At 42.3% G+C, this 12864-nt stretch overlaps 1 protein-coding gene across 2 annotated transcripts in view; it reads right to left on the bottom strand.

The window, feature by feature from the left end:
• Window positions 1–333: 333 nt before the first annotated feature.
• Window positions 334–12864, bottom strand: part of ACBD3 (acyl-CoA binding domain containing 3) — a 25191-nt gene continuing 12660 nt past the window's right edge. For both annotated transcript variants that reach the window (XM_025216215.1, XM_025216216.1), the window contains 5 exons: window positions 12324–12482; window positions 9816–9990; window positions 5927–6125; window positions 4644–4928; window positions 334–2500 (listed from right to left, as the gene is read on the bottom strand). In XM_025216215.1, coding sequence (XP_025072000.1) covers window positions 2289–2500; window positions 4644–4928; window positions 5927–6125; window positions 9816–9990; window positions 12324–12482 — 1030 coding nt within the window. In that variant the 3' untranslated portion in view covers window positions 334–2288. The remainder of the gene's footprint in view (window positions 2501–4643; window positions 4929–5926; window positions 6126–9815; window positions 9991–12323; window positions 12483–12864) is intronic.

Here is a 12864-nt window from a genome sequence, read left to right as displayed (position 1 = left end):
TCTCCTTGAAAATAGGAACCACACATTGGCCCTTTTCCAGTCCTCTGGGACCTGTCCTGAGCACCATGAGTGCTCAATCATGCCAGTGGTTCAGCTATGACACAGGCCAATTTCTTCAGCACTCTTGGATGAAGATCATCTGGGCCTGCTGATCTGAACACATCCAGCCCCTCTAAGTGCCCCTTCACTAGGTCAGCGCTAACTGTTGGTGGTTTTATCCTGTATCTTTATAAGAAAAAGACAGTTTTGAAAAATTACTGTCATCTATGCAGCTGTCAAGGAAGACGTGATAATGAAGAAAATTTCCATCTTAATAAAAAGCCAACAGGATTACAGATAAATGTATTTTAATTAAGATTAAATATATTATTCCAAGGTATTTTGAAATCGCACTTGTACTGTACTAATCAACAGCCAGAGGCAATAAAAAAAGTTTGGAAACTGAAAAGTTCTAACATCCAACACGCGACAGTAATTGCTGCCATTTAAAGCGACAAACACCGCTCCCAAGAACAATTATTTTTAGACAAAAGTCATCTTAACATTTTTTTTTGTATGGACAAAATAATCTAAATCGAGGACTGGAAGAAATATATTAGTGCCTGCCTTTTAAAAGTCTTGTTTACATTTTAAATACAGTTTTTCTTAAAAGCAAGGTACTTTCTAACTCCATGGTTTATATACTGTATGTACATGAGCAGAACATTTTACAGGTCTTTTGGATAGAGCAGCACTAACTAGCTATTAGCTGGTATGGTGTTGCTGAACCAAATGCAAGACAGAGTACTTTAGGATAAGTTTCTCCATAGTTGGTATGAGAAAGTAAAAGGAATGGGTATGTACAAAAACTCCCCCACCAAATGCCAACATTCCCATGGCTATGAAACTGTACAAGCTGCAGCTAATTGATGGAAATCCTACTGCTAGAAGTGATTCAAAAGATCCAAAATTAATCAAAACAATATTCAGTAACAGAGTGCATTACACCTACAGAATGCACTTACACAAGTCAGTGTTGCACTATCTCTACTCTACCTCACCCTTTGGAAACAGGGCTCCATACAAAAAATGGATTGTTACTGCAAATACACACCAGATAGCCATCTGCATTTTTCTAAGCAAAATCTATGAAGAACCTTCAGTGGTACCTAAAACGTTATGCAGATTAAAGCTACCATATTTACTATCTGCAGGTGCATTCCCCTGCAAAACATAATTACATATGAGAATTGAAGCAGAGAGTTTGCACACAAATACTACCAGATTAAAATGAAAGCAGGTTGTTCCTGGCAGTGATTTCCGTAATTAGTGCAACATTAATCCATACAGTTTGCTAATGCAATTTAGGTTTAAAAAAAAAAAAAAAAATCAAACCCCTCCCCCCACAAAGCAGGACTTATAAGTTGTGCAGAAAACTGGTTTCAATGTGAAGTCTGCTTAACAGAACCACAACAGAAAACGAGGCAGGAACTAGGTTGGTTCCAAACCAGAATCCAATCGAGAAGTGAGACCCAGATTTAACCATGGGTAGAGAAGGAAGAAAATTTCTATTTGTCCCTAGAGAGTTACACATCTCATTGCTGACCACTGTCCGGATTAAGTCTTCAAGATCAGAAGACAGGCAAGAGGCTTCCCAGAAAAACATGACTTCACCATCTTATTGATTTGGGCTATGCAGCCCCACTGGAGACAACTGCTGTTCATTTTTACTTTATTCACTACATTCTTTTAAGCGATTGACCATAAGTTACCTCTTGCATGAAGACAGAAGCAAGACAACTGTTTCTAAACTGCATCCACTAAGGTTTCAAGTTTAATGGTGTAAAATTCTGACATTCAAATACAGTTTTGAGACTTGCTACAATGCAACTTGCTTTTTTTTTTTTTTTTGATCCTGCCTATTAAATGATGGGACCCTCAAAAAGAATTAAGTTATCCAAAGCAAACAGACTAGGTACCACCATACCAGCCACCACCCAAATGCACGTGTATGTAACAGTTGAGAGGTTTTACCAATGCAGTGTGTGGGGCCTATCTGAGCACTGGAACCAACATTTTCAATGATTAACCCCTCGATGCCAGAAAGGGCTGGGTCATCCTATGTTAAGCCCTAATGCAATATGCATTAGTGTCATGCAACAGGAAGATCCCAGCTTCTAATGTTTAAAGTTCACATAAACCGTATAGATACAGTTGGGGTAAAAACAGACTCAAAAGATCCGACTGAAGAAAATTCCAAATAAAATGACATCTTCTGCACAGCCCCAGCCTCTGACACTGCAACATCTTTATCTAGTGTAATAGACTCTGTAGTAAACTGTTTTTGACCTCCATAATGAATAGGAGTTGTCAAATTTAAGGAGATAGACTCCTCTCCCTGGGTACTGGTGGCTGCCAGCATAGACTTCTTCATGACAGTCTCGTCTGTACACAGGCACAATTTCATCTAGTTGAGGCTTGTTGGCGTTCTTTTTGGCTTTTTCTTCATTGCTAGCATTTTCTGTAAGGAAAAAAAATAATAGCAGTCATTAAGTGAGGACAATATTTTGCAAGTAAAATAAAAATAAAATCTAATTTTGATGAGTCAATTTTCTCAAGTTTATCAGGGACCACACATATGCAAATTTACTCCTTTAACCAAAAAAGAAGAATTTGGTGGGAGGAGAAGGGGGTTTGAAATTGTTTGACTACACATTCAGGGTAAGGATTTGAGGACAGATTATAATTTTGTTATACTCTGCTACAGTTAGCCAGTCAGCATGGGACAGCTACAATGTCCCTCACTAAGCAACCTCTTAAGTATTCTGATCAAGTGCTGTAACTACTTGCCATGTGGGCAGTCATTAATAAGTACTGTAATATTGCTATTTAATATATAGTTAGCATTGTTAGAGTTTTAGAACATTCTCTGCCTTTATAGTTAAAAAAGGCATTTTAACTGAATTACAGATGCAGTCAATCAAATTGCAACGGATTTCTAAGAGGAAGCAACAGAAAATTGTTTTTTCTATCCTCAGGCATTTTATCCATTTTAAGGAAAAGTAGCAAATGGTAATTGATGTTATAAGAAGGGTAAATGCACCACAGTTCAATCCAAACATTCTTCAATCATACACTCTGATTATAGTTGTAGTGTTTTGATGTTAGACACTCGTGCATTTATGGCCTCATCTTCAAATGTGTTGAAAACCTACAGCTCCCATTAAACTCAGCTGACCGCTGAACGGATAGTAAAAGCAGATCAGCTAGTTGAACTATGGTCATAAGCTGTATAACAGCTGGTGTTAAAGTGGGGTGGCTTAACCTAAAGACTCAACTACGTGACTAAATGTCCCTTTGCCTCATTCCGTAGTAAACAATGTAGGTCACAATTTCCTTCCCCAGGCAAAAGATCTGCACCTCAGAGTGAATCCTGGTCTATACTTTTACACTGAACTGCATACACAGAGCTGGCTTAGCAATTTAGTGGACCAGAAGATGTATGCCTGGGTAAAAAGCTTATGATGACATGCCAGATTCCCCTGTAGCTGAGAAAATGGAGTCGAGGCCAAGCCTTTGGTTAGAATACTTGATGCAACGTGGTGGTCAGGAAGAGAAGGAAATGCTGAGGGGTTCTGGAGGCCCTTGGCAGACATTACATGTATTTCTCAAAATGCATTAATTGCACGATAAACTACCATATGCCACATGTGCAAGAATTTTATGATGAAATAAAATGGCAAAAAGGCACCAGAGATGTTCAACATTAAATGTGTAACATCTTTGTGGCTAGTTTACAACTGCATTTAACTTTGAACATGTGGCATGTAACATGCAAGTGTCCCTTGTGCCCAGATTACATGGGCACACCTGTATAGATCCAAACTGCTGAAACCAGTTCTCCCTTTGTCAGGCTGCACAGTGCACTTTTACAGGTCTGGGTGCCAGCAAAATGAAAGGGCACCATGGGAAGCAGAGCATCAGGAACCAGTCCCCTGTGTAGGACTCTCCACAAGCCAGCAGTTGCACATACTGGGACCTGAGGAATTTTATCCCAGATACCAAAAATTGTATATTATGCCATGCACATTTGGCATGCGAGAATGTGCATTTTTTGCAGATGCAAGATAAAACCCCTCAAATTGCAGTCGAATGTTTAAATTAACATCTGCCAGCAGCCAGAACACAGAGGAATTTCTTGCCTGGAAAGCTTATCAAAAGTGCCAGATTTAGGCTTGTTCAGGAAGTACCAACCATACACAGACCCCTTCATCCCTAGATCATTGATTTCAATTAATCCTATAGAAGAACGTAAGGAAAGTGGAGGTCCTGTTCCTGAAGTCTTTTGCATTGGGACACAGCACCAGCAGATAGACAACCACTAAGTCAAAAGCAGGACAATGGAACAGACAATCTTGGAAGCTAATTCCGTGCATTGTCTGAAACTGGCCTTGGGTAGGCAGAGGACCTAAAACAGCTTTGAGTCCAATTCAAAATGGACTAAATTGTTTTTAGAGGGTTACCAGCTGGACAGCTGCTATGCACAGTACAGCAAACTTCTGTGGGCTACCACCTGGGAGGTTAGGCATGAGAGACTATAATACATTCTTAGTTGGCTAAGCTCTTGCATCAACATGAGGGTACATAAAATAAAGCAAGTGTACCTTCATCTTCATCCTCATCGTCACTGGATTCACTGACATGCACGCTGACTGCAGTGTTAGGGGAGTCTGTCCATTCAAAATATACCCCAAAACCAATGTCATAATTGTCTGTAGCAAATTCCCAGAAGAGATATGATCCCTCTTCATGAGTGGGGACTCTAACGGTAACCACTTCTCCTCGCCCGACAGTGATCACAGAGTCTGCATCCTGTCGGATCTTCTCCTTGAAGTCTTTTATTTGGGGCCGCGTCCACATGGATGGAGCTGCTATCACTGGAACAGATTCTGAAAAAAGAGGAAGGCAGTTGGGAGGTGAGGAGATGGAAGTTAAACAATTTACCCAAGAAGATATAGATATTTTAATATCATTTAATATGCCACTCTAATAAAACAGTGCCCCATATAGTTCAGACAGAACAAGACTGACTACTTCCAAATTAGATCATTCATACAACAAAGCAAAGCTCTCATAACAGAGGTTTGACAAACTCCCATGAAACTCACTTTACAAAAACCACTATTCAGACCCATTCACCTAGCTGAGAGATTTTTCCTTATTTTGCATACCTAGGCTGCCTGACAAGGGGTTGGGTTTTTTTAAATGCATAAACACATTTACTCAAGACCAAGTAGGAAAGCGAGTTCTTTTCAAGACATCAGTTCGGTACACTATAATATGGCATAAATCAAAGGAAAGGACTGATGCAGGGGCTGATTCTGTGACACCTACTCAAGATTACTTAAACCCATTAAAACAAATCCTTGAAACGTAGCTCCTAAATACATGGCAGGGTATACTGACAGCTAGTCACTAGAACTGTTTCCCACAAGGGACTGCAAACATTCCTTTTGTTTTTTGCTAACAGTTTTCAAGAATTTGAGCAGGGTAGAATAGGAGTCAGCTTCTGAACACAGCTCATACACAGGCAAGACCAGAAAGAGAACTGGCCTCATCCTACCTGGTCTCTTATGCACTGTTATAAGGCTATAAACTTTAGTCCAAGAGGAGAGGCTGAGGCTCTAGATCCATCCAACCCTCCTCGCATTTTAGGTACATTAGCTGCTGAACACAGGTCTTGTTCCCTTAAGAGCTGACAGTCTAGTCTCGACAACCAGGTCCTCTTGCCTTAGGAGAGGAAGAGACCGAGCCCAGGAATTAACTGGAACACTTGCATGGCAAGCAAAGTGTAGTTACCAGAAAGCCACAGCCAAGACAGACGCATGATTCTCATGAAAGCTTTTGTGCTCTTGGTAGCTTTAAAAAAGAATAGTTGCACTTGTACCTTTTGGTCCATTCTCCAGTGCTTCTTCCAAACCATCTGCATCGAGCTCTTTTTCAGGGCTGTCCGTATGTGCATTGGCTTGTCCATTAACAGATGGGACTTCCCCAGGGGCAGCTGCATTCACCTTTGACATGGTACTGATAGAAGCCCCTGTTGCTGCTGCAGCTACTGCTGCCTCCTGCTGTTTCTGCAAGGCTGCCTACAATTAGAAACATTCAGTCAAGTAAAAGCAAGGAAGAAAAAAAGTCTTTGAGAGTTCTGTCCCTTTCCCATGACAGCAGCTCTCAAGAGAAAAACTTCTAAGAATTTAGGCCAACTTTTTTCTCCAACCTGGGAGCTTACATCTAACTGCAGCAATGTTTCATGCTTCAACTAACTGCTATAGTAATTCTGCTCATGAAAAAGCCTTAGCTGATACTTGCTTTGAAAAGCTTTATACCCACCAGTGACGCATTAATGGACTTATTAGCTTTCTGGAATGCGTCCAGCCGGAAATTTAGTCATGACTTTAGAAGTCAGAAGTACTTGAGGACAGCATTAAATCCCCTGCCAGTTTGTGGGTTTACAATATCTTCTTTAAAGAGCAATTCTTTCAAGTTTGTCTGAAGCTTAGAAGCCAGAGAAGAACAGCAGTAGGGAGCAGCTTTAGAAAATAAGCTATGGGTCAAGGTGCAAGGCCTAGGCAGTGGATTCACTGCAAGCAGAATAAGGCCTGCATACTTCTATCATCATCACAAGCCTTATTGGGATGGGACTGGCACAGATTTGTGCTGGTTCTCTGCAAAGATTTGGTCCCTCCGACAAAAGGAAAAACACCGTCATGCCATCAGAGGCTCTTTGAGCTTATTACAATTACTGTTAGCCAGTGGGGAATCAACTCAATAGGTCAGTCCTGAAAAGTTTTGGGAAGTTAATGAATCAGACTGGATGGGGAGATCATAAGCATAACAAACATCAAGAGAACAGCTATATTAGCCTCTGCTCATAAAGACCGGTATTGTTAGAAATGCTTAGGATTTGATTAACTCCTAGATGACTCACTGAATGAGAATTACTTATTGCAATAAACTTTTTACTCTTCCAGAAATTCTGCATTATAAAATAAAAGTTACACATCTCAAACTCAAAACTACCGTACCAGTGCTATGCAGATGCATCATCCATATATAACATGACCCTATGATCCTAACATGACAGCATAGAGGGCATTAAAAAGAAGCAGTCAACCAGTGCTCAGCTCAGAGTCCAACTGATAGGCCTCCAAAGCAGGAGGTCACAAAATAAACACACATACACAGCACCACATCTGGAATTCCAGTTACTGTACAGGTAAGTAGCTTCTCTCCTGCAAGCAACTGTTCATGCATGTATTGTATGAGAACATTTTTAAGTAGAAGGTGGCAGGATTTTCCATTTTAAGAGAATCCAGAGTTCAGCCTTTTCAAAAGCAGCACCTTAGCTAGAAACTGCTGTCTGTCTGTCAGTTCCAGCAATATACCATCTCCTGGGAACAGAGGTGCACAGGACAGGTAGAACTGTCCTGCACACCTTTGCTGCTGGGATGGTGTGGGTAAGGCCAGACTGGGAAGGGCTCTAGCATAATGTAGCTCTTCTGCCTACTTGAAAGTTAGCGAAACATACATGCTGAAGCCCTGCATTCGTGGCAGTTTTACTTGGCTGCTACCACCATGATGGTGGCTCCTGTGTCACTGCACCTGTAGATGAAGGGCTTTGCAGCATCCTGGTTGAGAACCACTGCTCTATGAACTAACAGTCCATAATGAGATAGGCCCCTGTAGAAGGATTTTGGGGGAGGAGGGCATGGAGCAGTCAGCATAACATGGAATTGAACAGAAAATCCTGGTGGAATTATTTCTATCACCATGAATTCCTACTTAAACCCTGGAAATCCACACATGCTTGAAAGAACCTCAGGCACTCTTTCCAAGATGAGGGGCTGTGAAGAGGTGTAGATCTTTGGAAATGGGTTAATCTGTCTTTATTACATAACGCTTCAAAAATGAAACTTTAGGGATGAATGACCAACAAAGGTAGCTTTTAGCAATTTGAGGACGCAGTGCCTCTTTAAGAGGTTCCAATGAGAGAGGACAAAAGAAAAAAGTATTGACACTGATGCATGTTATGGACTAACCTCACCATTAATATTCTTCTTTTTAGAGACAGTCTCTTCTACAAAAAGAGTGGTTGGCTGGCCCTAGCTCTTCCAGGGCTTGTTGTGGGGAATGAGTGTACTCAGGGTATACTTGGCTGCAAAGATCTCACTGGCCAAAAGACTAAGGTCTTTAGCACATGCTAAAAGATATGCAAAAAGAAATGTGTACACAGGGAAGAGTGCATAAATTTTATTACTTGTGTCCACTAAGTCCAGATGTCACTGCTGTGGGCACATGTAGGGTGGCACTATTCCCTTCCTGGTCATTTGTGTGCTCAGTTTTGGTCAGATGACCAAAAATGCCATGTAGATAAGTGCCACTTACACACCATTACAAATTCTATTCCTGGATGCAGACTGGACACATACGTAGTTGTCTATGTGCACAGACTAGGCATGTATGCCACAACAAAATGGAGGAGGGTCTTCCTGTCTTTTGTCCAACAGCTGAGTAAAGATACTAGCATGGGAAGCCAGAGGACTGGGTTCTAGACCAATATCCTCTAGAGGGGGTTTGAACTTGAACCTCATTTCCCACACTAACCCACCATGCCATAGACAGACATTATCCAGTCCCTTTCCCAGTGCTCCTTTTGAAGCCAAGTCCCTGCCCCTCAACTATGTTAGTCACTGGAAACAAACAAACAACAAACGGAAAGCAAGGACCCAGGTTTTAAAACCCTGAGCCCCTTCCCTTTCAAGCTAGCAGCCACCTCAGTGGGCCACATACCATCTGTCTTGCTCTCTTCCTTGTGGCCCCACATCTCACTTTCACAACTGCCCAGGAAGCCGGCTTCAAAAAGGGGAAGGAGAAGGAACTGAATAATGCCTGACCTGTAGTGTGGTGGTTAGAGCAAGGTTCTGGGAAGTGAGAGACCTAGGGTTAAATCCCTTCTGGGTGAGGCAGGGAAAAGAGAAGGAGGAGGGGACAGAACCCAGGTCCTCCAGCTTCCCAGGCAAGTGCCATCCTAGCTGCTCAGCTGTTCAGGTCAAAAGACAAGAAAGTCTCTCTCCCTCTGTCCCCAAGTCTCAGCCCTCCTAGTCATCGGTGTTGGTTAACTACCTTTCTCGGCCTTTGACACTACCATGAGTCCACAAGGGGTTCATGTACATGGCCTGGCTATGTACGTGTCTACTGCGTAGCTTCCTGCGCATACCCAGTCTGTGCATGAATGTAGCTATCCACATGCACTGTAGCCAGGAATAGAATTCCTTCCTGTGTGTGAGTGGCAAGTTTGACATTTAGGCTAACAAAGATACCACATGAACTATTACAATGGATGACCTAGAAAACAAGGAATTGAAAAGAATGCCACCCTTCATTACTGATATACATGCATTAATTTTTGTGGAGTGCTTCACCTGTGACCACCAAGAATCTGAACTAGAAGCAGAACAATTAGTGGAGTCCTCTTAGAGGAATAAAGTTTAAACTGTTTAGATTAGTCTTAAATCGACAGCTGCCTTAAAAGGTAATGGAAGCAATTAGGGGGAAACAAAAAACAAAAAGAAAACCAAGAACAAAACTTGCTTGGGGGACTGTCACTACCTTGGCTTTAAGCGCTGCATTAACCTTTGAGAGAGAGAGATTTTAAAAAAAGTCCTTTTATTTTTTGTCAAGGGATAACACCAGATGCTTTTGCAGTTCTGGACACAGCCCAGGACAGGGAATACCAGAAGCCACAGACCCTGTGCTTCTCAGCTAATCTACTGTACCTGCTGCTGTGCAAGCTGGACTTGATACAGTTGCTGCATGTACTGTTGATAGTGTTGTTCTTGGAGCTGACGAATTAGGATCTGCTGCTGTTCGTAGTTGCCCGGATACTGCTGGGCTGCGTACTGCTGGAACTGAACAGCGGTTTGGGAGTTCAGCGCTGCCATTATCTGTTGCCTAGATTGTCAGGAGTAGAATGTGATCATTACAATTGGCAGAGGAAATCAGAGAGATCACTATATCTAACTGCCCTCTGGTACAGTGAACTGAATTCTTGTGCAAACTAACATAGGGTCTATATAATGGAACAAAGTCTAGGGATGTTGCAAGTGAGTTCTCTCATATTTCAAATGCACCAGCTGAAAGCATAAACAAAGAAGCCAACTTATTTTCTACTTGGTCCTTGAAAACCTGAAGTATCAAATCAAGGGCTCTGTAAGGCACATCCCGTACCACCATCTGCAGTCTGAGGGTAGAAACAGATGTCACATTTGTGCTGCCACTGAAAATGTTATGGTGGCACAAATAGTGAGCAAACAGACATTGCTACCTTTTCTCATGGCACATCAGCAGAAAGGCAAAAAGGTAGCAATGAGTTCTGTCACTTGACTACAGCAGATGTCTATTAGCTGTGACGGGAGTGTGGAGCACATGCTCTAACCACCATGGACAGGTGCTCTAAGAACCTGAGGGCCCCCCTCGAGGCCCTGGAGCACTTACCTGGCTTTCCCACACTTGGAGAACTACCCCAGGGAAATTCAGGGTGCCACCAGGAAACACTTTTGCAGGTCCCAGTGTGGAGGCATGGGACCTGGGGAATCCCTGGTGCCCTACAACTCCATGTCAGGACCCACTTACCCAAACCTGCCCCTGGAATTTCTGGTGACCCACCTGGGTAAGCAGGAAAAGCAAAGCTTACCCTTTTATTCAGGCCCATCTCCAGGGCTGCATAAGCAGGAAATGCCCCACTTTCCCCAGACCCACCCCTATAGATCCCAAAGGAGGCAGGTATAACCAGGCAGGTGCTCTCAGGGCTTGAAGAGCCCAGCCCTGCCTAGGAATTCCCAGTGTTCAGATGACCAGACCCCTCAAACCCTGAGAGAGCACATCACCCCTTGTCCTGCATCATCAGCAGGTGGGACAAAGGGCGATATGCAGTTTGCCCAATGAAGCATCTTGGCACAGCTGATCCGCTTCATTTGGCAACATCTGTTTCTAAACTGAGAAGCTAGAAAGGAAGCACTAGAAACACATATAATTTAATTCCTTGGTCTGAGGCAAAAAAAGGCATTTGGGGTGTTCAGGTATGCCTTCTGTGTTGGAGGGGCTTGGAGTGCTGAAGCAGGCCTGTTCACAACAGCCAAGGCTGAGCTTTATACTTAGGGAGAACATCTTATAAAATTAGATCTACCTTAGTTTCCCTAGACAATGCATGAACCATGTTCCCATTCAAGGGAAGACTTTAGAATGCTGTCAAACAGGCAGTTTGCTTGATATGCTAACAGACGCAATATGTTAATGCTTCAGAGTTAAATATATGGATGAGTTCCAAATACACTTTCTACTTCCTTTCTGCCAGAAAGGGCAAAAGCAGGAACAAAGACTGAATCAGGTACTGGACAAAACATGCCTTGCATTCCAGTACCAGCTTGTGTTAACTAGAACTCTCTTATACACTGCAGACGTAACAAATGGATCCATGTTTTTAGCATTCTGGAAGTGCTTATCATTGTGTGTGTGATGATTTACACATCCAACCTGTGTTTTGTAGGAGTTTTTGTTTAAGTGGTAACGCCAAGCATCACTACCTTTGACTAATTTTTAGTAGGGAGTGCATAAAGTTCAGGCTCTTAAGTAGTTTGATTTCTAGAGGTACTTTAGCCTAAGTTGTGGGAGCTCAGTAGCAAGTGGGAACTGAAAAACACACTATACCTTGGAAAAAATCCAAAAATCAGCGATATAATTTTGGAAATCAAGTCTGAAAGTTCTTTTCCCTAGGTGGACAGAACTGAAGCACAGTAATGTATACTGAACCCCTAGGGGGAAAAAAAAAGTACTAATCTCAGTTCAGATAGGCCTTTCAGAATCACAGTTTAAATAACCTTTTCATGGATACACTCAAAATTTGCTCAACAGAGGGTTGCATTAGCAACTTGCCAGGAACAGAAGCTGCAAAATGTGCGTTAAGTACAGCTCATTAAAAAACATCCCTACAGATTCCAGACTGAAGGCTGCGCCTTAAGACAACTGCACATCAAGTCAACTCCAAATACACTGAATACTGGGATATGTAGCCTTTGCAGACAGCACCCCTATAAAGCTGGGCATCTAGAAATGGCATTGTAAAATTCTTTAGGTCATACTTTACTTGCAGTTTGAATGCCTGTGCCCAACGCTTTTGTCTTCCCATAATGCTAAAGCTGTTCTGGAGCAGACTGAAAAGGCAACTTTTTCCGAGTACAGGTAGCTGTTCTCTTAATAATCTTACCAGCTATATACCAACTACTCACTTCTGCTGTTCCATCCGGAGCCTCTCTTCCTCTATCCGCCTCCGCTCCTCTTCTTCCTGTCTCAACCTTTCTTCCTCCTCTTTCCTGCGTCTCTCTTCTTCCTTTTGTAAGCGCTCTCGCTCTTCCTCTTCACGGCGCCTTCGTTCCTCCTCTTCTCTCCTGTTTCATCCATTCAGTAAGACATTTCAGCATCTTTACAATCTTAGAGCAAGTTACTTGTACCATTATATATTCTGGTTCAGGTCAAAAGTTAGAGCTGCACAGATATATTTCCTTGCAGTGAGCACATGATAAGAGCTCTCTTTGATTTGTGATACGTTTCAGTATTTAGTTTACACCTTCCATCCCAACATTTTTCAGCTGCATTAAAAACGAAGAGTAGAGCGTCAACAAGATTTTGGGTTTTGCTGAACTATGATTTACAAAGCGTGAACTTAGAATTCTAACTTGAGAACCACTTTCTAATAGTTTCTGGCAACAGGTAATGTGGGGGGGGAGAGGGGGGAGGGGAGAAGAACTGCACAACCCTAAAATGTCTTGG

Source organism: Alligator sinensis, unplaced genomic scaffold, assembly GCF_000455745.1.
Source record: "Alligator sinensis unplaced genomic scaffold, ASM45574v1 scaffold138_1, whole genome shotgun sequence".
NCBI classification, from domain to species: Eukaryota; Metazoa; Chordata; order Crocodylia; family Alligatoridae; genus Alligator; species Alligator sinensis.
This window is presented reverse-complemented; position numbering and strand designations above follow the sequence as displayed.